Raw genomic sequence first — 24,822 nt, forward strand, 5'->3', positions numbered from 1 at the left:
TGCAGGAGCCCACCACCTAGGGCATAGTCTTACTGTGAACTTTGAGTATATGCACTGTAAACACTAGATTTTATATCCTTGTATCTCCTGTCTGGCTTTGAATGTGTTCTGCCCTGCAGGACTATTAGCAAACAACAAAAATGTTTGCACGTTACAAGCCAAGGGATAACTCACCTACTTAAATAGATCGTCCCTTTGGACACATAAAAAATGCCAGCCTTAACCGCTGAAGTATCAGCACGCAATGCAAGGAAGCAATTTCTGCAAGAATATGCACTTATAATAAATATTACTTTTCCCATCACTGTCTGGAATTTATGTAATTTAATTAACTTATGCTTTGGTGGCATTTTAGAAAGTGGTTCTGAGGTAAGCATTGGATAGGATCTACTTACGGTTCCATCACAGAAAAGTGATGCATAAATTTAAGTCTTTCAGTAAGATTATGCTTTAATGCCAGTTAGTTTGAAAACTTGGGGGCTGGACAATAAGTTTGCTATCTTTAAATAACAGTGATAGTCACACAGGGGAAAAGAGTGGGGTTTTCATGTGAGGTTTGATATTGGATTGAGCTCACAGCATACATACGCGTACACACATATGTTTGTATATTTCTACATAGACATATATGCAGAGGTTCTCAATGTGCATATGTATATTTTTGGTATATTATTGTAGGTAGAACCTTTTATTTAGGTCTAATATATAGAAAAGTGCAAATATTGCAAGTGTACACTTTGGTGAGTTTTCACAAACTGTATACCATGACCCACATCAAGAAACACAAGTTTAGACATCCTCAAAAGTCCCTTCATATTCCTTTCCAGTCACCAATCCTTACCCTCTCCCCAACAAAGGTATCCATTATCCTGACTTCAGCAGGATAGGTCAGTTTTTTGTTTTTCTTTTTTTGTATAAAGTCCATTTTTGGAATCATGATTTTCTGCACAAGAAAGCAGCATAGTATGACCAAAAGCTGTTCACAACTCTACACAAGCTACTTGGCCTGAGATCGTTATAATAATTAAGTGTGATTACTCTAAGAATTAATTTAATGTATGTCAAAGCACAACAAAATTGTAAGATCAAATGCAAGCTTTATTATGATTTATGTTCCTTTTAATAGTCTCTCCAGTGAAGCTAAATTACCAGATCTACTTTTCCTAAAATTTTGTTTATGGCTAATAAGCAAATATGTAATAAAAGATAATATTCATGCAAAAACATGCCCTCTCTGAGGTCAGGGACTGTGTCTTATTTATCTCTGTATTTTCCAGTGTTAAGAGGTAAGCATTTATAATAAAATCTAAGGCACTAAAAACAAAACATCTAAGTGGATGAGCAAGTGATACTAGAATAACATTGAAGAGACAATGTCAATTGTACCACATCATGGATGAGAAAGGCAATAGCTTTTCATGTTCAGTGAACACTTTGTGCCCAGAACTTGCTCTAAGTATAATTTATGGTTAGCTATAAAGATAAATTTATTTATTTATTTAATCATAATAAATCCACAAAGTGGGCATTATTATTACCACCTCCATTTTACAGATGCATACATGGGTCGCAGAGTTACTAAGAAAACATAACTAGTAATAGTGGATATAGAATTCTATCCCTACAGCCTGCCTCTCAAGCTTAAACTCAACAACTACTCTCAATAAACATCTTTATTAGATACTCTTGAAAAAGAGGAAGATAAGATTGATGATGTTGGCATGGATAAGTAATAAGAAGACATATTATGCTCTTTTGTTTTTATTTTTTTTAAGATTTTATCTATCTATCTATCTATCTATCTATCTATCTATCTATCTATCTATCTTAGAGAGAGAGAGAGAGAGAGCAAGAAGAGGCAGGAGAAGCAAAGGGACAGGGAAAGAAAATCTCAAGCAGACTCCATGCTGAGTGCAGAGCTCCACGCAGGGCTTGATCCCTTGACTGTGAGATTATGACCTGAGCCAAAACCAACTCAACCAACTGAGCCACCCAGGTGCCCCATATCATGCTCTTTTAGAGTAAAATTTACTCTTCAGATCACATTCATATCACTTTAACTTTTTCCTCCTAACTACATATTGTTAGGTAGGAATAATGCTGTCTCAAGGGCCATTATAGGGTATTAGAAACAAATCAAAATATAAAAAACAAAAACATTCTAAGTAACTGTAAAGATTAAGCAACTAAAGAGGACAAAGGAACACAGCTTTGGCAGCAAACCCCTTAGAATAAATAACCTGTAGTTCCCTGTGCTGGGCTTAGATACATGTATAGAACCTGGTTTTGAGGTCAGTTCTGCCCCTGAAAATGCCTCAGAAGTCAATATTTCCACTGTTGGATGATGAAAATCATTGCTCTCTAAAAGTTTTTCACTCATTGAAATATATGGAGGCTCATTTTTAAAAGAAGTAGCCAATCCTATAATCACACCATCTTATCTGTAAGTTATTATCCAATTTTAAAATGGTGCATCATCATATGTCTTGGTGAATTATGACAAAGCGATTTCAGAAACAGCTAAGTATATAAACAGTCTTCTGATTGCAAAATCCCTTCAGACTCTGGTAAGCCCAATTACAAGTGGCCCCACTGCCTTCATTCTCTAGCAATCACTGGATTGTCAGCCATACCAGTGGTCTCTTGAAAAAACTAGTTTCTCACCGTGGGAAATTCTTCATCATCTGCCAAGCATTACGTTAACTACCCAGAGATGATACACAAAAATGCCAATGCACAAAAGCAGTGATGTCCAATGAGACTTTTTAAGATGAAAGAAATGTCCTATAACTGTGCTAACAGAATAGCCACTCACCACATGGTGACTATAGAGCCCTTGATATATGGTTGATGTCACTGAATTTTTATTTTAATTAATTTTAAATAGCCACATGTGACTAGTGGCTATCATACTGATCAGCACAGCACTAACCATATTACGAATTAAGCATTGATTGGTACCTCCCCATTCTTACTGTTTTTCCATGTAAGTAACCAAACACGTCTAAATTGTCAAAAAGACAAATCTAAAGTTAAGATGGATATTTGGAGGTTGGGAACTAACACTCTATTATTTTCAATTTGATTCCCACTTTCCAGTTCCTCATGTCAACAAAGCAAACATAAATATTTTTTTGAGAATGAGCTGGAAATTTATGTGTTTTTTTCTTTACTTGAAAATTGCCATCTTTATTAAAGCATGTCCTATGCAGTTTATATTTTATAAATTTTAGTCTTTAATGTATACAATTACTCTTTAATGTATACAATTAAAGTATAGTGATACTAACTGAAAAAGCCTTATCTAAAGATAAGACAGAAATATCCTTCCTCAGTGCATTCTCTAATGGGAGGCAGTCCAGAATAAGCTTTTTTCTCATTGAGATCCGTCCATCAATTTTACCTGACAGCCTTTATATTTTAATCAGGGGACCATCATTTTAATCAGCATTAAATGTTTTGATTATACGGATACATTCCAACAGACGAGACATTCAAGTTGTAGTGAGACAATACAAAATGTGATGGAGTATTTGGCAGCTAATTTATCAGCAGAATGAGGTATCTGGATCATTCAGACCACCAAGTGAATGTTTCAGCCTGAATGATCCATAATAGCTGTCTTGCATTAGTCAATCTAACTACATAGGTTTTAAATGTCCCTTTTCACTTTACCATTTGTTGTAAGGTAGGTCTATAACAATTCAAAATGGCATCATGGTATTCCAACAATTTTTACCATCTAGAAATATATTGATTATCCAGTTAATAAATCAACTTGGGGTTATTGCTCAATTAGTTTGCCTAATTCTGCTGTAGTTAACCATGACTGAAACAGGAGAAATATAGGAAGTGATTTCTTTTGCTCTTAGTAAACTTGTGATGTGGTCTTGGAGACAACTTTGAAAATAAGAACTTTAAAGAAATAAATAACAAACAACTTTAAAAATGAGAGACAAAGAACTTTTCTATGAGAGCAAGGACCATACATTTATTTTTCTCTCACCTTATCTCCAGGGCTTATTTTGGACTCTGGTAATTAAGCACTCAAAGCATTTGTTGAATAGATGTTGAATGAAGAAGAATTTAATTAAAATGATCCTACCTGAAATTTTAACTTCCTATAATACCATTAAGATTAGGTAACCCATATACTGAGAAACAACACACACACAAACACACAAACCAAAAATTACAATCTATTGCACAGGTTTACAGTGTTGGAAACTTTCTCGGCTTAGCCTTCACCAAAATCCCAGAACTCATTTCCCATTTCACCCCTCTATTCCCTATACCATTTCAGATTATGAACCTAGGTCTGTAAACCTGACTTTGTCTTCTATATCAACCTGCTTTAATTCCTATTGTTCAATGCCCCTGAAATGATTCATCCTCCAACATCCCCTTACCTGCATCTCCAAGTCCATATTGAAGGCACATCTGACCTATAATGTCCAAATGCACATATCTCCTGTCCTTCTAAAGAATGTAGCTTTTATCATTTTTATTATAGTCATTTCATTCATTCTTTCTCATTGGATTAGAAAGTTCTTGAGGATGAGCCTATTTTTTTTGTTTTATTAATTTATGATTCACTGAACAGTTATAGTTTAAGTGCAATGTAACAGTGGGTAGAATTAGATCTGGTTTCTACCATAGTGGAGCTTGTAACTTAGAGGCATTAATTGAATAATCACACAAATGAGCATATAATTACAAACCAAAATTAAATTATATGAAAAAGTACTTATAAAAAAAAAAATAAAAACTGGCCAAAACCAGGAAGGAGGATGTTGTTGAATCTTTCTCTATAATGCTTAAAAAAAGATAAAGTTAAGAATTTTTAACTTAATTCTAATTTTTAAAAATATTTTATTTATTTATTTATTTATTTATTTATTTATTTATTTATTTGAAAGAGAGAGAGCATAAGCAGGGGGGAGGGGCAGAGGGAGAAGGAGAAGCAGGCTCCCTGTTGGTCAGGGAGCCTGATGCGGGCTCAATCCCAGAACCCTGGGGTCATGACCCGAGAGGAAGACAGACACTTAACCCACTGAGCCACCCAGGCTCCCCAGTTCTAATTTCAATGACAAGTTGTTCCTCAAAAAACAAAACAAAACAAAAAAACAAGGGGTTAATGTAATACATTTTTAAGATGAGTCTGACTGCACAATGATGAAAAAAATAAAGAGGTGAATATGAAGCAAATAGTTGTTAGGAGAAATAGCTGATTATTTTGATAATTGAAAAGCAAGATGGTGTTAGATTGAAACAGAATGGTGGTTGTGGACATGAACCTAAGAAAAAGTTGGAATGCATTTGTCAAAGGAAACAATGAGGCTTACTAGTAGATGGGATATGGGGGGCACTGTGGCAGACACCATCTTGGGTGTGGCTCCACACTCAACTTCCTAGTGCCTTCTTATAGCCAGTATCTGTTGCGTAACCTATGTCTCAACACTCAATACACCTCTAGTGCATCCCAATGTCTGCTATATACTCAATATTTCAACATCAACTACATAATCGAAATTCATTCCTTTTCAACCTATTTCTTCCTTTCCAATAGAGTTTGCTTTTTCTTGCTAATGACAGATAAAAAGATCTTAGGAAAAAAAGAACCCTTGCCTCAGGCCCAGTGCATAGATGGCATAAAAGTCTGAAATGAGATTAAAATCATCTGGAGGTTCTAGGGGAAATCTGTTTCTTTGTGTTTTCGCACATGGAGAGGCCACCCACATCCCCTGGCTCTTGGCCTTTTTCCATCTTAAAAGCCAACAATTGCCAGTTGGATCTCTCTCACTCTGTATCATTCCCACTCCGTTTCCATCATAAGTATCCTTCTCTGAATCTCCTGACTTCTTTTACTTATTAGGACTATGGTGATTATATTGGGCCCAACCAGATAATCCAGGATAATCTCTCCATCTCACATTCCTTAACTTAATCACATCTGCAGTGTCCTCTTTGCTAAGTTAGGCAACATGTTCACAGGTTCTGGGTATGAGGACATGGGTGTCTTTAGGGATGGGCATTTTATGCCTACCATGGTGTTGTTCATTCTTGGAATGGAGACATGATGCCTGAGAATAAAGTAGTCTGTCAACTTGGGACCATGAGACAATAAGCATAAGAAAAAGACAATTTCCAAATGCAAGTTGTAATACTATGTGGTCACTGAAGTGTTATTAGTAGGTGAATACACAGTGAACTCTCAATTGGTTAAGCCTGCTTATTTGCATTTTTTTCTTGGAGCCATTCATACTGAGAAATGCATTTTATGTCATGACCCAGTAATGGGCCAGAGCCTTTATTTTGAAAAACACTGCCCTAAGAATAAAGACTATTATTAAGCTTTTTAATTTTAGTTTTCTGTCTTCTCTACATTATAATGCACATCATTTCACCTGTGTAAACAAAGTAATGTTCTCATTGAAATTGCTTGCTAAAAAGATCATCTCTCTGAGCACTGAACTCCATAAAGCTCTTAGAAGCACCTGATAATGTCATCAGCTTCTACCTCTAGAAGTTCCTCATCCTTTGCATTGAAGACATTGTTTTATCCTACTTTGCCCCTTTGTATTCTTTCTTATGATTATCCTTCATCCATTTGATCTTATTTTAGTTACCACCAAGCATCTCACTTATAAAATCTTTGACTAGGACCTAGAAAAAGAACTGCATTTTACATCACAACCTACTACACACACGGGCATAAGGCCTGTCTTCTCAACTATACTTTCTCAATGATTTTTCTTTATAAATGTAAATAATTGTCACACGGATGAAGTGACTTAATTCCCATAATATGCCTATGCCATCCTGTGCCACAGTCTATAGCCTTGCATCATCTGCAGATTTACTTATCTTGGAGAGTTATCCAATTTCTTTCCTTCATCATTCATTTTTTTCCTTTCTACTTTATTACCTCCTAAAGTTTTGTTCCTTTACACCTACCAGAAGAAGAAGAAAAAGAAGGGTGAGGAGGAGGCAGCAGAGGAGGAGGGATTCGCTTAATTACACATGGCTCTCCAGCTCTGCTCCAGTTATCTGCTATCCTTAAGAGTTAAATTTCGAGAAAGAGCTATTTATAATCACAGTCTCTACTTCATCACCTCCTTTCTCTTTCCACAACTCTGGTTGGATTCTCATTGTCACTCTTGACTGGTTCATTGTCATGAGCCAACTTTTGTCAAGCTACATGCATCTAAGTCCAATGGTAACTCTTCTCTTTTTGCCGTCCATGAGGATTTAGATGCATTCAATAGTTTATCACTCCCTTCTATGTTAAATTCTTGTCATGGCTTCAGAAACCCCATCCTCTCCTTGTTTTTCTCATAGTCACTGACACTCTGTTATTAACTTCACTTGCTGGCTCCTCAACCCAGTCTTCGCAAGGTTCTAGACTCTTTCCTAGATCCTTTATCCTTTTCTATGTACAAATATAGCCTCTTGAACTCATCTAATCTCTGAGATTTAACCAACATTTATAGGAACAGGGCTTTCAAGTCTAAATCTCCTTTCCTGAATTCTCTCTGGAACTATAACTTGTTTAAACTACAGACTTGACATCTCCACATAATATAGAATTGTAGAGGTGCATGCAGTCTAAAGACAGTCTTTGGAGAGTTCCATTTCCTAATTGGTAAAACTAAAATTGAGAGAGAATGAGGAACTTGCCCAACTTCACACTGCTTGTCAAGAGCAGAGATGCCTCCAGTCTAGTACCATCAGCTATGTGGGATTAGGGGAAAAAAAAAAAAAAAGCAAGCACATGATGCATACATCAAGAACTCAGAACTAAAAATGTAAGATTCCTTTTTGTTTGTTAGAAAGGTCCAATGTTGGACAAGCCCCACTGAGTAGACTTCTGGAAATCCAAGCCCTGTGGTGAAGTTCATTTTGTCTCATGCTGAGTATCACGGCTGTGGCAAACTACAGTTCTTTTAAGCTCTCCCAAATAACTCAGTCTGATTTTTACAGTTCTTTTTTCTCCCTGCTAACAGTTTTCACTGGACTGATGCAGGTTTACATGCTCCCCAACCTGGTTATATTTCACTTTATTGATTAAAAACTATCAATGGGATATTAAATTATGACACAGGCATAATCACTTAGTAAATAATCACTTTTATAGATAATCATCACTCCAGTGGCAGGCTCTCTTTAAACTATCCCATCAAATAGTTGCTGTGCATTCAGAGCTTGCTGAGATTCAGATCATTTATGTAAATTTCCCAATCCTCAAGACTCAAAGCAGATTTCTAAAAAATATTTGGATTTTCAATATAGCTTCTCAACTGAACTGTCTTCATTGACAAGCCTTTTAAGGATCAAAGAGACACTGCAGCCTTGACACTCAACATTTGGAGGCTTATATTAACTATTAAAGACTGAATTTTCCACATAATAATTTTTCATTACCGAGTCTTCATGCACTAATGTTAATCATCACGATAAACAATTCAAAATGAGATTACAGGTAAAAATTGCAATGGCTAAACAAATTCTCCATGATCATGGGGATGACTCAATTAAAGCAAATTACAGCTGAATGCAGGACAGCAATAAAGGAAACAGGGAAATAACAAGAGAAATTATCTGTATCAAAACGAAGTTCTAAAGCCAAAATATTTAAGAGTAGTACAAAATGGTTTGGCTCAAGAATATAAACCAAATGCCAACAGTACATAATTATAATGATCACAAATGCCAGGTACTTAGCATTCTGCATGGCAGATAGTTTACTAGGGAACACCAATTACATGAATGCAGGCTGTATATTGAATGACTACTGGTTTTATTTTCCCCATAGCAATACCCAGCTATAACTCTGCATGCTCTTTCATTCCATACACCTCTAGAGAGCCTTTATTATAAGGTTTCAGAGGACTGAAAGAACAGATTTGGTGGACTTAAACTTCATTAAGCTTACAGGACAGATGTATAAGTATTTTTGTGATGTTTTTCTTAATGGATATTCTTTTACAAGGCAAGAATTTGGCTATAGAGTTGCTTTTATTATGAAAGGTAGGATTTTCAGGGAAGAAACCTAATGCCCTCATTTTATGTTACCAAATTAGACAGAAATGACCATTAGTCTTCAGTCAGTTTCCTTCCAAAGGGGTAGGGGGAAAAAAGGCATGGCCCTCAGCCTCCTATTCTAATTGATAGCAGACGAGGGAGGGAGGGAGGAGAGAATGGTGCAAGGTAGACAGCTTGCTAAGGTCCTACAGGTACATGCCTGGGTTCTTCTGCAAATACATTCATTTACTCTCAGATATTGAGCTTAGGACAGGACAGAAGGGAGATAGCATTCTGAACAATTTTGTCTTGAAATGGAACAAGGGAATGTAGAAATGTCAGAGAGAAAAGCAGAGCCTGAAGCTGCTAAAGGGGTAAAAATTGGTAAAGAACACCAGAGCTGGGCAGTAAAGTGATAAAAATCTTTATTCAGAAATGTTTGCAATAAGAGAAGAGAGACCTCAATATAGAACTGAGCTCAATTCAGAATATAGCATGGACAAGTCGAGATTTGTAGCCCAGAAGCATGATGAAGGGTCAGTGGGAAGAAAAATCACCAAGAGGAAACCTCAGGGGAAAAAGGGGGATTCTGGTTAAATAGTCTTGAAGGAAATGCTGAAGAAGGCCAGTGTGATCACATATCACCTGGGGACCGTGGGCGATCCATGTAATCCACACACTAAGGGGGATCAGATATTGAGGGTGGGCGATTCTAGCCACACTGACTTAGCAAGATTCTTGCTACAAGTGGGTGTAGGCCCAAAAAGGGCAGATGTCAAGGTTGAAGCCTAGAGCTCTTAGAGAAGCCTAACTAGAGTAGTCAAGGAGAGTGGTCATCAAAATTGTTTCAAACAAGGGAGGCAACCAAGTTACCCTACACCTTCACTTCCAAACATTTTCCTTCCACTTTCTCTAAGATATAAAACAATGATTTCCCAACATGATTAACTATTTTCATCTTTGTGCCAGATAATGTGGCTCACAAAAGGAATTTGTTCATTATTCAACATGTCAGATAAAGTTTACCTTCAACTGTTTATTTTCGGCAATAAATTTTTGTGTTCTTAGTCTCCATAGTCTGTGGATATACTTCATAGTCATGATTGACGACTTAAAGTTGTAGGAAGCATGGTTTCCTACTTCCGATATGACTAGAAAGACATTGCACTGATTTCACCCTTAAAAATAAAATTAGTTTTATGATTTCGTGGCAAGGCTTGAACTAAGGGCATAATAAAGCTTTCCCATAATCACTGTATATTAGGCTTCTAAGCTCAACAATGGAAAATTTTGCCTGAATAGATTTGAATAAATTCCCACACTCTTCATGTCTTCTTCACTTTGTTAAAACAGATCGAGCCCAAGTGTCTTTGGGATGTCTACCATTACAATAGAGAACCCTGACTCAAGATTAGATTACTCTGAATTATTTTCTAAAGTAACTTAATTTTATGGTATCAGAGTGCACTTATAGTTCATTTTATAGCTATGGAGAATATGTATTTTTAATTTCTACTTGACAGTTTTTTTCCCCCATCATAGCTGAGAATTTTAATTCTGTGCCTGAAAAATCATACTATACAAATTTCCCTCAAAGCCATTTGGTATGAAGTACTGCGCATTAGATGCAAGCTGAACATTTTGAATATATATTATTCATCTCTCAAGGGACAGTCTTTCTCAGTAGATCATAATTTAAACATCTATTACTACTGCGATTAATTTGGCTCCTCCCAACCAGTATCTGAAAAAAATGCAAATAGCCACAGTAACATAATTATTTGAAGTTTGTATTTTAAAACTTTTCCACTGAGAAACCAAATATACAGTAAAGGTTACATAGCTCTGGCTGACAGACCCTCAGATGGATGGACCTATTAGTCTATCCAAACAGGAAGGCCAGGTCACTCATTAAACCATGGTCAATAAAAATGGTGAAATGGGTTTTGTCCCAAGGACTGATGGCTAGATAATTTGACAAAAGGACAGAGAAGAATTGTGAAAAACCAGAAGATCAATGGCTATTAATTTAAAAGCAACACATATCCTAGAATGAAACAGTTTATGTTGTTATGTAGGATAATTACCATTTTCAATTAGCTGACATTTCACATAGCTCTGGGACTATAGCAAGACAATAACCCTCGGCATCTAATCTCAGCTCTGCCTTTTGTCAACGATCTGGTATTGCTTCAAAGGCAAACCCAATACTTTGTGAGCAATGGCTTTCTTTGTCATAAATAGCAAGAAGTGCACAGAGTTCAAAGGAAGTTCAAGTGATATACACACTTAGGCAAAATATCTCACATTAATACTTCCCTGAGTGAATGAATATTTTCTCCTGGCCATTTCACTAATAAGTATGTGCTTTTAATGCAATGGAGCAGTAATTTTTTTGCATTATGGTAATACTATAAAAAAACCGAAGGGGATTAGAAATTCCAATATGCAGATTTCTATCCCATCAGTGTGTATATAATTTACATAACTGGTTTCCCTTGCTCTATTGTAAAACTTAAATATTCACTTCCATTTACCTAATTTGTTTGAAATTTGAAAGTATAATAAAATCTTATTTGTAGTTTAAAATAAATCAGCCATTTCCTATTTGGAAAAAAAAAAAAGGAATCTCTAATTTGTCAAGACAACATGAAATGATATTGAAGGTCATTCGCTTTAAAAAGACCTTTCAGCCAGAGTACCAGGCTACTGGTGCAGAGACACAGGTCTGATTCTGGTCTGTTCTGGAGCCCATGTAGTATGTTCTTAGTTACTTAGGCCCCTAACAAATACAAGACCTAGATTACAAAGTCTGACCTGGGGAGAAACAGAGTAAGAGAATGTAAATAACACATGTCAACCCATCACTCCTAAAACACAAAACTCAAAGTCCATGTCTCACGCATGGTCACTGATCAGTGGCATCATCTCTGTATTTGAGAGGTATTGAGACACTAGCAATAACTGAAAATAGAAACTTTCAAATATATCTTAAACATTTGAGATGTCCTAAAGATCTAGACAATGGAAGAAACCATGTGCTATGTGCTTTCCAGACCACAATCCTCAGAATCTAGATGTACTGCTCTACTCTATGTTGTATTTTTTAGGAACATCATGGATATCTATTTTTGATAGTTTTTTTCTTAATTAGGCAAATGGTCATTAATGTTTTATATCAGTTTTTCCACTCGGTACTATGGTCTAAATGTTTGTGTTCCCGTAAAATTCCTATGTTGAAATTCTAACTCCAAGATGATGGTGTCAGGAGGTGGGGTTTCGGGGAAAAGACTAGGTCATGAGGGTGGAGTTGTCAGGAATGGAATTAATACTTTTATAAAGGGATCCCACAGAGCAACCTAACTTGTTCTACCAGGTGGTGTCACAGTGAAAAGACAATTGCCTGGAAAACGGCCCACCCAAGATACCAAGTATACCACTGCCTTGGATCTTGGACTTTCCAGCCTTCAGAACGGTGAGAAATACATTTCTATTGTGTAAAAAACACCGAGTTTATGTTATATTTTATAGCAGCCTGAATGGACTAAGACAGATACCGAGTGGAATTGTCTAGGAATGAAAAGCCGGTCATAAATAAGATGTTTCCAATTGCATTGCTTTATTCACACAAAACTTTTGAATTGCCCTGTTATTTTATATGCTTCTTAAGATTTTAATTTCACACCCTTCCGAGTCATGATTGTATTGTCAATTAAGTATGCCATTAAGAAAATTGGAGACTCCTCACACATAACACTGTGGTACAAGTTAAATTAATACCATCCTGATGATGTCTGAAATGCTTCCACTTACAAGAGCTGTCATATCACAGCCCAGGGAGTTGACGCTTATTTGTCCCCTTTGTATTCACCTACAAAATGGCAACAGAGTAAAATCATGTGAAGTCAAAGAATTAAATGTCTGTTAAACCTTTTGCGTGTTGAAAGGTAATAATGCATTACTCTACTCTCCTGAGCCTCTGAACAAGTTGCATGATTGGGCAACTGGCAAGAAGGAGGACCCCAATAATGACTGAGATACTTCAAATGCATCAACTGACATACACTATCTCAGTTATTCTTCACAACAACCCCACGAGCCTGAAATCTCCAAGCCAAGACACCAGCAGAATTGCTCAACATTCTATCTTTAAGCAGCCAGCAAAGTGCTTGGAAAGAGAACAGACTTCAATAAATATTCTTGCAAAGGGAGGAGAAGAGGAGTGAAAGGAAAGTGAAATCGATAATGATTATACTCAAAGATGAAAAAGCTGAAAGAAAGAAAGAATAGATAATTTTCCCAAGATCACACAGTGAGGAAGTGATGGGCCTAGAATTCAAACCCTGATCTGTCCAGATTTCTACGCTAAAATATTCTTCCATTTATATATGGATTATGTTCCTTTTCATTTGCAACAATTGCCATGATTTTGTTCATGCTAGCCATGAGCTAAGAGTATCATAATAACCTGGACCCTAAGTCAGAAGAGAAAAATTCTTGAACAGATATGCTTCAAAATATTTCTGCCTCTTTCACTTTCTGTAGTAACAGAACCCTCCCATTGTGGAGAGATTGGAATAGGTGAGCACTTGGTTCATTCTCCAGCTCCACATTCAGAGTCTCATGATGGATCAAGCCTATAAATACCTGAACTGCTTTACTATGATCTAACACATAGACATTCTCACAAATCTTCACTGAAGTCATTTTTTAGATTATCAAATACTTGTAAAATTGTCTTAACATCCTAGCAAAAGAACTCATTAGCACCTGCAAGTCCTTGAAATTCCCCCAATTACTCAGTGTGTGTGTGTGTGTGCGTGTATGTATTATGCACGTGCGTGCATACACACACACACACACACACACACACACACCCCTGCCAATCAGTTAACTAGGTTTTCCTGTTCTGACTGAATACAGTGTTCATCACTTATTGTTAATGCAATCAAAGGTCTCCAAGGCTCCAATTCTGGGTGGTGTATGTATAAATAGGGAGAGACGAGTAGCCGAATAACTTCAAAGTGTTTCCCTGGAGCATCTCTTTCTATTCTGATGCTCAGCAAGTGATGACCACTTCCACCTAAATGCTCTTCCTCACAGGTGCATGTTCCACCTTAAATTTCATCTCTATATTGGAACAAAAAGGCCTTCACTAGTTCTTATGAGTAGAGCTCAGTCTGGTATTTTCAAAAATATGTTCAAAAATACCATCGAAAATCATAAAATAAAAATAGGGGAATGTAGACAAACTAATAAATAAGTTTAGTTTACAAAGCACATGTTTCTGACCCGCCCTTTATAACTTACCTCGGGATGTCATTTCCATATCCCTTCCTACACTCTGGCTCAGAGCAATATCTACCCATTAGCCCCAACAGGGCTTGGCCACCACCAAGAGCAGTATGTCAGCCCAGGTGCAGAGAGGGGAGTTCCTTGAGCTTTTCCTCATGCAATAGTCTCACTTCCTTACCCTTTGGAGGTAACATCAGGAAAGGCTCTTGTTTGCCAACCTGTCTCCCTTCTTTTTATTCTCTCATCAAAGGAACTTGCCTCTTCTCCCACATGACTGGTAGATCTATATAGTTGATAAAAATAGATGTTCTCCATTGAACTTATGACATCCAGAGGGCCAAAGTAAGTCCTCTTGAGCCCCTTAAATACATAAGAACTCAGATATTTACACACACAGGCCATAGGATGTCCTATGTCTCTGTGAAGGCTGAAGCTGCATAATCAGATTGGCTTTTAGACCTGTAATAACCAAAATGATTTTTTTTTTATTAATGTGGTGTAAGAATGATTGGAATGAGAAAGCTAGTGCTCAGCAGTGGCGAGGGATGAAGGTGCTGAGCAGAGGTCAGGGGGAGGCCAAATGCATTATCCTCCCATCTCATGCTCCTTGTATAATTATTTGCTTCTCTTTTCTCAGAATTTTCTCTCCCTCTTCCCAGATGTTTTAGGGCTATAGTCAATCACGTTCAGGCAAAAGAAGAAAATGGATAGAAAATACACTTGAAAGTCAGCTATTTCATAGCATATGAGTTTGAATCCCATGCAATCTGCTATGAAATACAAATTGATTTACTACAGCCAGATAAGACAGTAAGTATACACATTAATATTTTCTCTGTTGTACAATAGCCTCCTTTTATAGAACCATATCATATATATTTAGCTCTATTCCCTATAATTAAAATTAATCCTTAAACATGCCCCATGGTTGAGGAAAAAAAAAAAAAGAGTGGGCTGAATGATTTAATTGCTGCTCAGGGAAAATGACCATTTAAAAACCATTATGAGCTCAAATCTCTTCCAATTCCAGAATGTCAGCCTTTGTTCTATTTAGTTCTCAAAAATGGACTATACTACAGATTCAGTTTGAATATTCTTAAGACACTTTGTTATGATACACAAGAAATAGAATTTTGATAAGTATGAGTTGTGAGTTGAAACATCTACCTTACTGTTCTTATGTGATAGGATTATAAGGAAACAATGATACAATTTGAATTTCAGAATTATTACTTTTAGTATTATACACATAATCCCTATAAGAAATTCCCTTCCCCTTTACTATTGATTATAAATCCAAAGCTTTCCAAGAGATGCAGGAAATACGGTCTTAAACATGGAAGTTAGGAGCAATTTAATTCAACATTTACTCAGTGTCTACCATTTATTACAGTGCTGCACAAAAATCACGATTATACAGACATGATTTAAGCTCTAAAATGACTTAAAATTCTGTTCTCTAAGTCAGAAATTATATAATGTGGAACAGGTAAAAAGAGCCCCATAAAAGCAATTAGGAGATAAAGATTCCCGTCTTAGTCCTAATGTTCACTATCTGAGAGGACTTGGATAAATGATTTCACCTTCCTTACTCTTTGCTTTCTCATCTGTAAAATAAATGTTTGAACTAGTCCATCTCCAAAGCTCCTTTCAACTTGCATGTTCTGTGATCAGTTAACACTGTAGGTAGTAATGGCATTAAAGATTGTATGAAAGTTTAAAGAAGGAAAATTATGGTAACTGATTTGAATGTCTAAAGATAATGTAGGAATTCCTGTAACAAAATTAGCAACAGCTACTTATTCGTGTAGGCTATGGACTTCATAGATATATACAGAACATTCTCCCCTGAAACAACAGAATACTCATTCTTCTCGAGCACTCATTTAGGTTATAAATATCTGTTGCCAAGTCCTGTACACCGTGTCCTGTGTCAGGTACTGGGAAATCAAAACTGAGTAAGACTTCAAGCAACAGTTAACTAGACAGTTTCAAGGAAGAGTGTTAATTTGTGTAATAGAGACAGGATGCTATGAGCACATTTCTAAACCACACAGTGAGGTTATGAGGGAGATTCTCTGGGGGAAGTGATGCCTGAAACAAATACCGAAGGAACAGCAAGGCGAAAGTGGGAGGCAGCTTTTCTACATGGGGAGGGCATGGAACCAGAATGACTCAGTGCTTTGCATGGAACTGTGAGGAGTTCTGAGTAGCTGGAGTAGGATTCCAAAGATGCAAAACAGTGAAGGTGCTCAGCCAATTCTGCCATGTCCTTCCATCAAATGACAAACAGGCAGGGTGCGAGTATGTACATGCACGTCATTAATCCTACGCATGCAAAAACATGACGTAAGAAATTTAGCTAAGCACTCTTGTTAAAGTATGCAGGATTTTACTGCATAATAAACATAATTTCTATGCATACTTTCCAAATAATGCTATGCCGCAAGTTCCAATTTATTTATATCCCTGTCTCCTCTCAGAATCTAAGAAATCCCCAGCTCATGTCTATTTGCTTTTTTCAGGTCAGACATTTTTGCTTACACAATACAGATCAGCAGAAATTGACCTAACAGTCTTTCTAGACCTGCATTCCAAACAACCAAGAATGCCCTCCTAGACTGAGACAGACCTTTTCTATATCCCCAGCTCACTTTCCATAGATCTTTACCTAAACATTCCTCTCGTGAAGTTGTAATTTGTTGTTTGTATGTTTGTTTCCCTTGAAGGCAAGCGATAGCTTTGTGTTCTCCAGTTTGCAGGACCTGGTATCTTCTGGGGATGCATCCTTGAATCCATAACCTAACCGAATCAGTCAATGTATTAGCTGCCCCTCACCTGGCTAGTGTGCTATTTTTTGCCTGTAAGAGTTGGATTTCATGATATTGCTATCATGTAAACAGACCCTTTTAATTTTAAGGATATATGGTGAAAAAAGTGGGAGTGTTAACCTAGAAACATTAATTTTAACTTGTGACAGAGGAGTAAACACTGAGCTCTCTGGCCCAGCAGCTTATTTCGTTTTATTTGTATTGAACTCGGCTTTGAGTTGAATGCCTCCTTATCCTAACATATGTGTGCATCTCTCCAAGGCACATCAAGGCTATTTATAGCTCTTGCCCCTGACAGCTATTTAAACTGTACAATCTTTCATCATTGAACAAATGGCATTGCTTTGGGAAGGGAGATTTAATGTCCAGAATTTTCTTTGGTGTTCTCAAAACTAAGTCCACTTATAGGCAAAACTGAGTAGCGGTGTAACCCAGCAGCTGAAAATAGGGCAATGGAGTCAAGATCCTGCCTCTTCTACCTACTTTTCCAGCTTTGGGATGCTGAATGAGTTATGTTACATCTCTGGGGTTGTTTCTTCACCTGTGAAATGAGGACAAAATAAGAGAACTGCTAACCATATTTTTTGTGTGTTTATGTCTAAGAATAAAAGAATGCACAAAATGTGCACAGAACAGTGACTGATGCCTAATAAATGCTCACCATATGCATCTATTGGGAGAAATACTCTTTTCTCTACAATTTTGTACTTAGGAATAAGCATATGCAACTAAAGGGAAAATCTAGCCAGACTCATCTGCAAGCACAAAATTATTTCTGTAGGCCAGCGTACAGAGATTTCCAATTTGATTATTCAGTAGTCATTCTGTGTTTACCGTCATTCTTAAGATGAATATGAATTTCTGTCCATGAGTCCTTCCCTTGCTTTGTCTTCTAACAACACCAGTAATGTCTGAAAAGATCAGCAGATAAAGGTGAAATGATTCAAGGTCTTTATTAGCTCTCTATGCAGTCTCACAATGTTCAAACAACTTCTAAGAGTTTCTTCAAAAGCCACTTAAGAAAGGCTTGCTCACATATCCCATCACCAAGCATTATTGACAGATGAAAACTGGAAATGCTGTCCTGCCATTAGGAAATGGAGGCCTCTTTCCTCCAGCTTTTACTAGAAAAGACAGCCAAAACAGTTTGAAGCCTGTTTAGCATGGTGGGCACCAAACCTTCAATTAACACCTCACATTCAGTACCATCTCAATTGAATCAAAGTGTAACCTGACTCATTTTCAGAAGGAACAATATTCTACTCGCTGAAAATTTGGAATTTAGTCAATGGTGTTTATGCCACCTTAATTATTATTATTTTTTTAACCTTAACCCAATATCTTACACCAGGGACTGCAGAATTTCCAGGTACCATCATTTTACTGTTGGCCACCTTTTAAACCTTCATGGACAGATTGACCAAGTTGCAGCAAAATAAAACTTTATTTTTTTATTACTCCATCATTGGCTTTTGATTAGAGAGAAATCAACTATGATCAAAAGCCCTGGCTATTACTGCTTCCATAAATTACACATTTTAAAGGCACTGTAAGAATTATATTTACCATAAATAGAACCCTGAAAGATAAGATCAAAATCTCAAGTGATATATTGTTAACCAGGGTTTTACTCCTATATTCTTTAATTTACACCATAATGGTCTGAGACTATTTAGAGATCAACTGAATGCACAATTTTCTTTGCAAGTAAACAGGGAGAGGAGTCCTTACTGCTTGCTGGGGTGATTTTATATGCAAAAACTAGGAGTGACTCATAGTCCTGTTATCAATCTAATGCTCATTTTTGGTATCATTAAAATGAGTTTTCTAAAGCATATTCTGAGTCAATTTGTCTAGATATGCAAGGCTATTTCACCACTGAAATTATCCTAGTGGCCACACAGAGAGATCTATTTAAGATGAAATGTTTTTTTAAGGATCATCATTGGGCTAAACTCTATGTAATAAAATCCTCTTTGATATAGGTTTAGAACTCTGGGATTTTATTTGTCTCTTGTGCAAATGCTGAAATAAAATCAAAATGACTCTTGGAGGAAATAAAACAACCACAATACGGTTTTGCCTGAAGGAGACTCAGTGATTCAATTCATGTGGAAATGATGTGGCCATCCACCCATCCACCTCAGAAAAACAAAAACAGAACAAAAAGCAAACAGAAACATGGTTGGGTTTTCAAGTTTTAAAGCAGAGTGTTGACTCTATATGAACTTATCTAATTTTTAAAGTATAGAGAATGTCTCTCTCTGAGTATAACAGACTAGAAACTCTCTAGGTCAAGTCAAAGCATACCATCAAATTGCTATCCAACTTCATCTCTTTTCCTAAATAGTCTATATTCCACCCACATGTGAGATTATTTTTATCAGAAGCAATATTAACAGAATTGCTTGAATGTTAAAACAAATAACTTCATAAGATTTGTAATTATTCAATAACCTATGCATTTGTACATGTGTTCCACGTCTCAAATAAAGGTTCATGTGAGAAATTTATTTTAGGATTGATTGCATAGTGAATTGTGTTCGCCCTTTGAAAATCTGAGAGTATTTTCCTCCAAAAAGTAGAAAGACTGCAAATGCTGGCTTCCCTCATGTTGGTTGTTGGGAAATCCAAGAGTGTATATGGTATCTGTCAGTCACTTTACTCATCACGGTTACTAGTATAATGCTTTTACCCACTATGTTTATTTTAACACAGAATATCTAAATATATATGATGTTTACATATAAAGACTATGTTTGGATACATAAATATATACATAAGTGTTTATGTATCCACATAATTATAATCTTCCTCAAATAATTTTGGGTAAGAGATAGGGCATAGACAAATATATATTGGGTGTAACTAATTCTGTCATGATATCCTATGTAATTAGGTGTTTTAATGTGATTTTCAACAGTTTCAGTTACTATTATGAATGACATGTTCAATATATTATGCAATATGTAACTTCAAACTTCTCCATGGTTTTAAATGGAACAAATTTTATACCATGCTAGTCATGGTATAGAGTTGTGGAGGTTGTGTACTGCATAACTCCAGAAGTGCCACTAATTCCATAGTCTAAGTAAATAGCTTACTTGGGGTTGTCCCATGCATGAAAAATGTGACTGACAGTTGGCCCTATTATATGTAAGTGCATATTTCTCCAAAGAAACTCAATGAGATTGTAATGTATTAAGGTGTTCTTGACTACAAATCCATCACTAAACTATGTTAATCATGGTGAAATTGATGGGAAATAAATGCAGTCAATTTCCATGTATTAAAACTTCCCTTTCTTTTGGATTGATGGGTAAAGTAGCACCTAAGAAGGCAGATTCTTACTAAAAATTTATAGATTTTGTGATTTATTTATCCATAAATTTATTCCTGACTCTATAAACGTGTTTCTGCAAAATCTATCTACAATAGTTTAGTGTAAAAATATGGAAATTTTCATGGCAGGCATAAAAGATGGACTCATTAATAAAAATTTAGGAAGGTATTATTTGATATGACTGGTTCACATGGATGGAGTGGGCCATAAGCAATGTATAAAAATCAGGATTTGAAGTAAGATATGTAAGGATCTGAAATAAGATATGGTGGCTGTATGAGGGGTAATGCAAATATCTTGGTCTCTCTAGTCAGATCCAAGTGATAAATTATACAACTTTGAGCAAGTTCAATCTTCTTGAGTCTCATTTGCCTCCTTAGAACACTGGTAACACCAAGACTTCTTTCACTCTGCAACTGTTAATTAGAATGATACCTGGGCAGGAGTCAGCTCTCTTTAGCATATACTAGCTATTCCCAATCCTCCTTTGAATTTGAAATGTAATGAAAAAAATAATAGACAAGAAACAGAATGACAACTGAACGTGCAAAAAGCAGATATCTCTTCTTCCTGAGAAACTTCTAAATCTAATACATTGAATTGCAAAATAATTTGGAAATTTTATTTTGAAACTACATCTTAAAGTACTAGAAACTTAGGAATAAAAATGTGACATTACATAAAAAAAACTTTATGGAAAATTATCTATAAGGATATTAAATATAAATTAGGAGAAATGTAAATAAAATTTACTAAATACTATTTTGTATATTTATGTTAAAAGGATGAACATCACAGTATCTGGTGATTGAGCTCTTTTAAAATTAAAAAAAAAAAATTTCCTCCAAACCAAGATTATTTAACATGCAAATGTAGTGTAAAGATCACAAAAGCTTTGTCCTAAAGCAATAGAATTCTACCCAAGGTGCAGTTAAAGCCGATGCTAATGAGTGATGAAGTAAGAGTAAGAGACTTAGAAATGAGAGACATGCCAAGCCTTCCTTTGCTCTGAGGGAAATGAGGCTGGAGGAGGTTAAGCACATTCTCTGCAAGAAGAGAGGTAGGTCCCGAGAGATCAGGCAGCTCATCTACTTTCTGTGTGTCAGGAGCAACCGAGGCAGCTCATCATGTGTGCTGCAGGGAACTGCATCAGACTCGGTTCAAAGAAAAATAAAAGAACAACTTCTATTAAAAATCCAATGTTCTCCTTATAATCATATTTGTCTTATAAACCTTAATAAAGGGGGATCCAAATATTGGGATAATTTTGATGTTTTCCTCATGCAAATCTGGCTCATTTGAAATTACAGTAAAGCTGTAACACTGAGCCTTTATTCTCTGAACCATAACTGGTCCTGGATGGCCCTGACGAAGGGCTCTGTTATCATAAAGTAGCAAAACAGATGTACTGCACAGTATGACCTTCATCTTCACCATGTTTCTGAAAGATGCCTTGAACTACTTTATTTAAAAAAAAAAACAAAAACCACGCACACAAAAAAACCCAAACATACACACACATTCTTTTGGGGACCTCACCCAGTCTTGTGCCTTAAAATACCATCTACATTGGGACAACACTCAGAATTATTTATCCAGTCCAGATCTCTTCCTGGAACTCCAGGCTCCTAGATCCAATGGTCTACTATACACCTCTACAGGAATGTTCAGTAGGCATCTCAAACTTACCATTTCCAAAATCAAATTACTGCTCTTTTCTCCAAAAACTTTATCTGCAGTCTGTCCGGACTAAGTTAATTTCAACTCCATCCTTCCAATTAATTACTCAGGCCAAAGACCTGCGACTCACCCAGACACTCCTTCCATACTCCACATCTCATCTATCGCCCAATCTCTTAGCTTCATCATGAATCTGATTCTTACCACGTTTCACCAACCCTACTGACATCATCCTGTCTCACTTCCCCATCATTTCCCACCTGGTGTGCCACAAAGCCTCATCACCGGTGCCTCTGCCTCCACCATGCACACTGTGTCTCTTCTCAACAAGGAAGACCAACAAAATGATCCTGTGAAACTGTGAATCTTATCACATCCATCTTTGGGCTCAAAACCCTCCAATGGCTTCCTACGTCACTCTGATGAATTGGCCAGGTTCACTCTCACTTTCGAGGCTCCATAGAACTTGGCATCCCAGTATTGCTCTCATTGCATTCTCCGATAGTTGCCTGGTCCTTCTCTCAGGTCCAGCCACACATCCAGCTGCCCCTCAGACATCCCCAGCCTCCACATCATTCCACTTGCTTTTCCTCTATCTCCCCCATCACTCTCAGGTCTGTGCTCAAATATCACCCACCCAGCGCAGCCTTCTGTCTTAGGCTGTTTGTGCTGCTCTGAGAAATTGGCATTGACTGTGTGACTTAAACAGCAAACATTTCTCACAGTTCTGGAGGCTAAGAAGTCCAAGATCAAGGCGCCAGCAGATCTGGGTCTGAGAACCCTTTTCCTAGTGTACAGATGGTTGTCTTCTTATGGTTTGCTCACATGGTGGTGAACAGAGAGATGGCACAAGCTCTCTTGTCCCTCTTCTTATAAGGGCATTAACTCCATCAAGAGGGTCCCCACCCTCAAGCTCTAATTACCTCCCAAAGCCTCAATCCCCAAGTACCATCACAGTGAAGATGAAGTTTTCGATACATGAATTTTGGGAAGTCACAAACATTCAGTTCATGGCACCTTCCCTGACAAGTCTATTTACAATTAAACTCTCCCATTGCCCACACTATCCCCTTGTCCTGCTTCATCTTTTTTATACACCCATCATCACACTGTACATTTTAATTATTTTGTTATTGTCAGTCTCTCTCAACTATACCATAAGCTCTATGAGAGCAGGAACTTGTGTTCATTTTTTAAGAATTTATTTATTTATTTATTTGAGAGAGAGTGTGAGAGAGAGAGATCATTAGCAAGGAGGAGGGGTAGAGGAAGAAGCAGACTCCCTACTGAGCAGGGAGCCTGATGCGGGACTCGATCCCAGGACCCTGGGATCATGACCTGAGCTGAAGACAGATGCTTAACCGACTGAGCCACCCAGGTGCCCACTTTTGTTCATTTTAATAACTATCTCCCCCCCACCCCCGCAAGCCTAAAGCAGGGGCTGACCCACCAGGAGAAGCTCAATACATATTTGTTAAATTGATTAGTAAATTTCTCTCCCAACAAATCCTGTCATTAATTTTCCAATTTTCTGTACTTTTGTCTTAGTATCTTTCCTGTATATTTGAGTCTACAGAAAACACATTTTACTTGCTTTCACCAAATATAAAGTTTACAGGACTCATTTTTTATTCCCTTTGATGTTTTTGATTGATTTTTAGAAAAAGAAGAAAATGTTGACTTCTACAGCCAAGTGCATGGAGAAAATCCTTCTAGTCTGTGTCTGAGACCAATTGTTTCTTCTTTGCTGCCACATCTCTAAATTTCACTCATAATTCAGAGCCTCTCACACAGTTCCCCGAGCTCTAGTACCTTCCTGCAATACATCTTATACCTCCTACAGGAAAACACAACATTTGCTTTTGCCACCCTCGGATCTAGAATTCCCTATTGCATCTTTTGAAGTTTCTATCTAGAATCCGGGGTCCCTGAGGTTTATGTTCCTAGCTCTGATGCCTTTTTTATTTTACTTACACATATCCTTCAATATCCCTTTCCTACCTCAATTCAGGCTTTCCACCTTCCTGCCCCATTTTGTCTTCCTGCCCTATTTCCCCAAATACTCGTCAGTCTTCAAGACCTAGTTCAACTGGTCCCTCTCCTTATAGCAATTTCCAATCATTCCAGGTAACATTGATCATTTCCTTACTGAAGTAACTACATAGTTTTAGTATGAGACATAATTGAGCATTTAGTTGTTCTTTAGTTTATAAGCTCCTTGAGCACTATATAAAAACTCAAATTTCTTTGATATCGTCTGGGACATATAATCCTAAAACCTCAATCATTTTTTATTCATCTGACATATAACAAGGTGCCTAGCACCTATGGGCCACTTCTGTTTTCTTTGCAGAAAATGAAAAAGGAAGGAAGGAGGAAAGAAGAGAGGGTAAGAGGGAGGGAAGAAGAAAGGAGCTAAATTTTTGAGTTCTAGGTATTGGGGAATAAATATATTACCTTATGTATTCCACAATTTGTTTGCTTTTTGAAACTCATTGACTTTAGTGAAGGTACATAAAATTAACAAATAGCATATTAACTTTTAAGGATGTTGCGATAAAACTATGATACAAATCACACCCTTTAAATATGCAAAGAAAAAAAGTTATTGGTAATTGGTATTGTATAAATGTAACTGAAAAACAGGAA

The 24,822-nt window shown here is 36.8% G+C and overlaps 1 protein-coding gene across 3 annotated transcripts in view; it reads right to left on the minus strand.

Moving 5' to 3' along the window:
* LOC118009305 (glypican-5-like) overlaps window positions 1-24,822 on the minus strand; it is a 693,283-nt gene that overhangs the window by 378,002 nt on the left and 290,459 nt on the right. Inside the window, exon 3 of one of the 3 annotated variants that reach the window (XM_035003194.1) lies at window positions 17,985-18,061. The exons of the other annotated variants lie outside the window; for them this stretch is intronic. Coding sequence (XP_034859085.1) covers window positions 17,985-18,061 — 77 coding nt within the window. The remainder of the gene's footprint in view (window positions 1-17,984; window positions 18,062-24,822) is intronic. 3 annotated transcript variants of the gene reach the window in all.

This window comes from Mirounga leonina, unplaced genomic scaffold, assembly GCF_011800145.1.
Source record: "Mirounga leonina isolate KUSES-001 unplaced genomic scaffold, KU_Mleo_1.0 Mir_127, whole genome shotgun sequence".
Classification (NCBI taxonomy): domain Eukaryota; kingdom Metazoa; phylum Chordata; class Mammalia; order Carnivora; family Phocidae; genus Mirounga; species Mirounga leonina.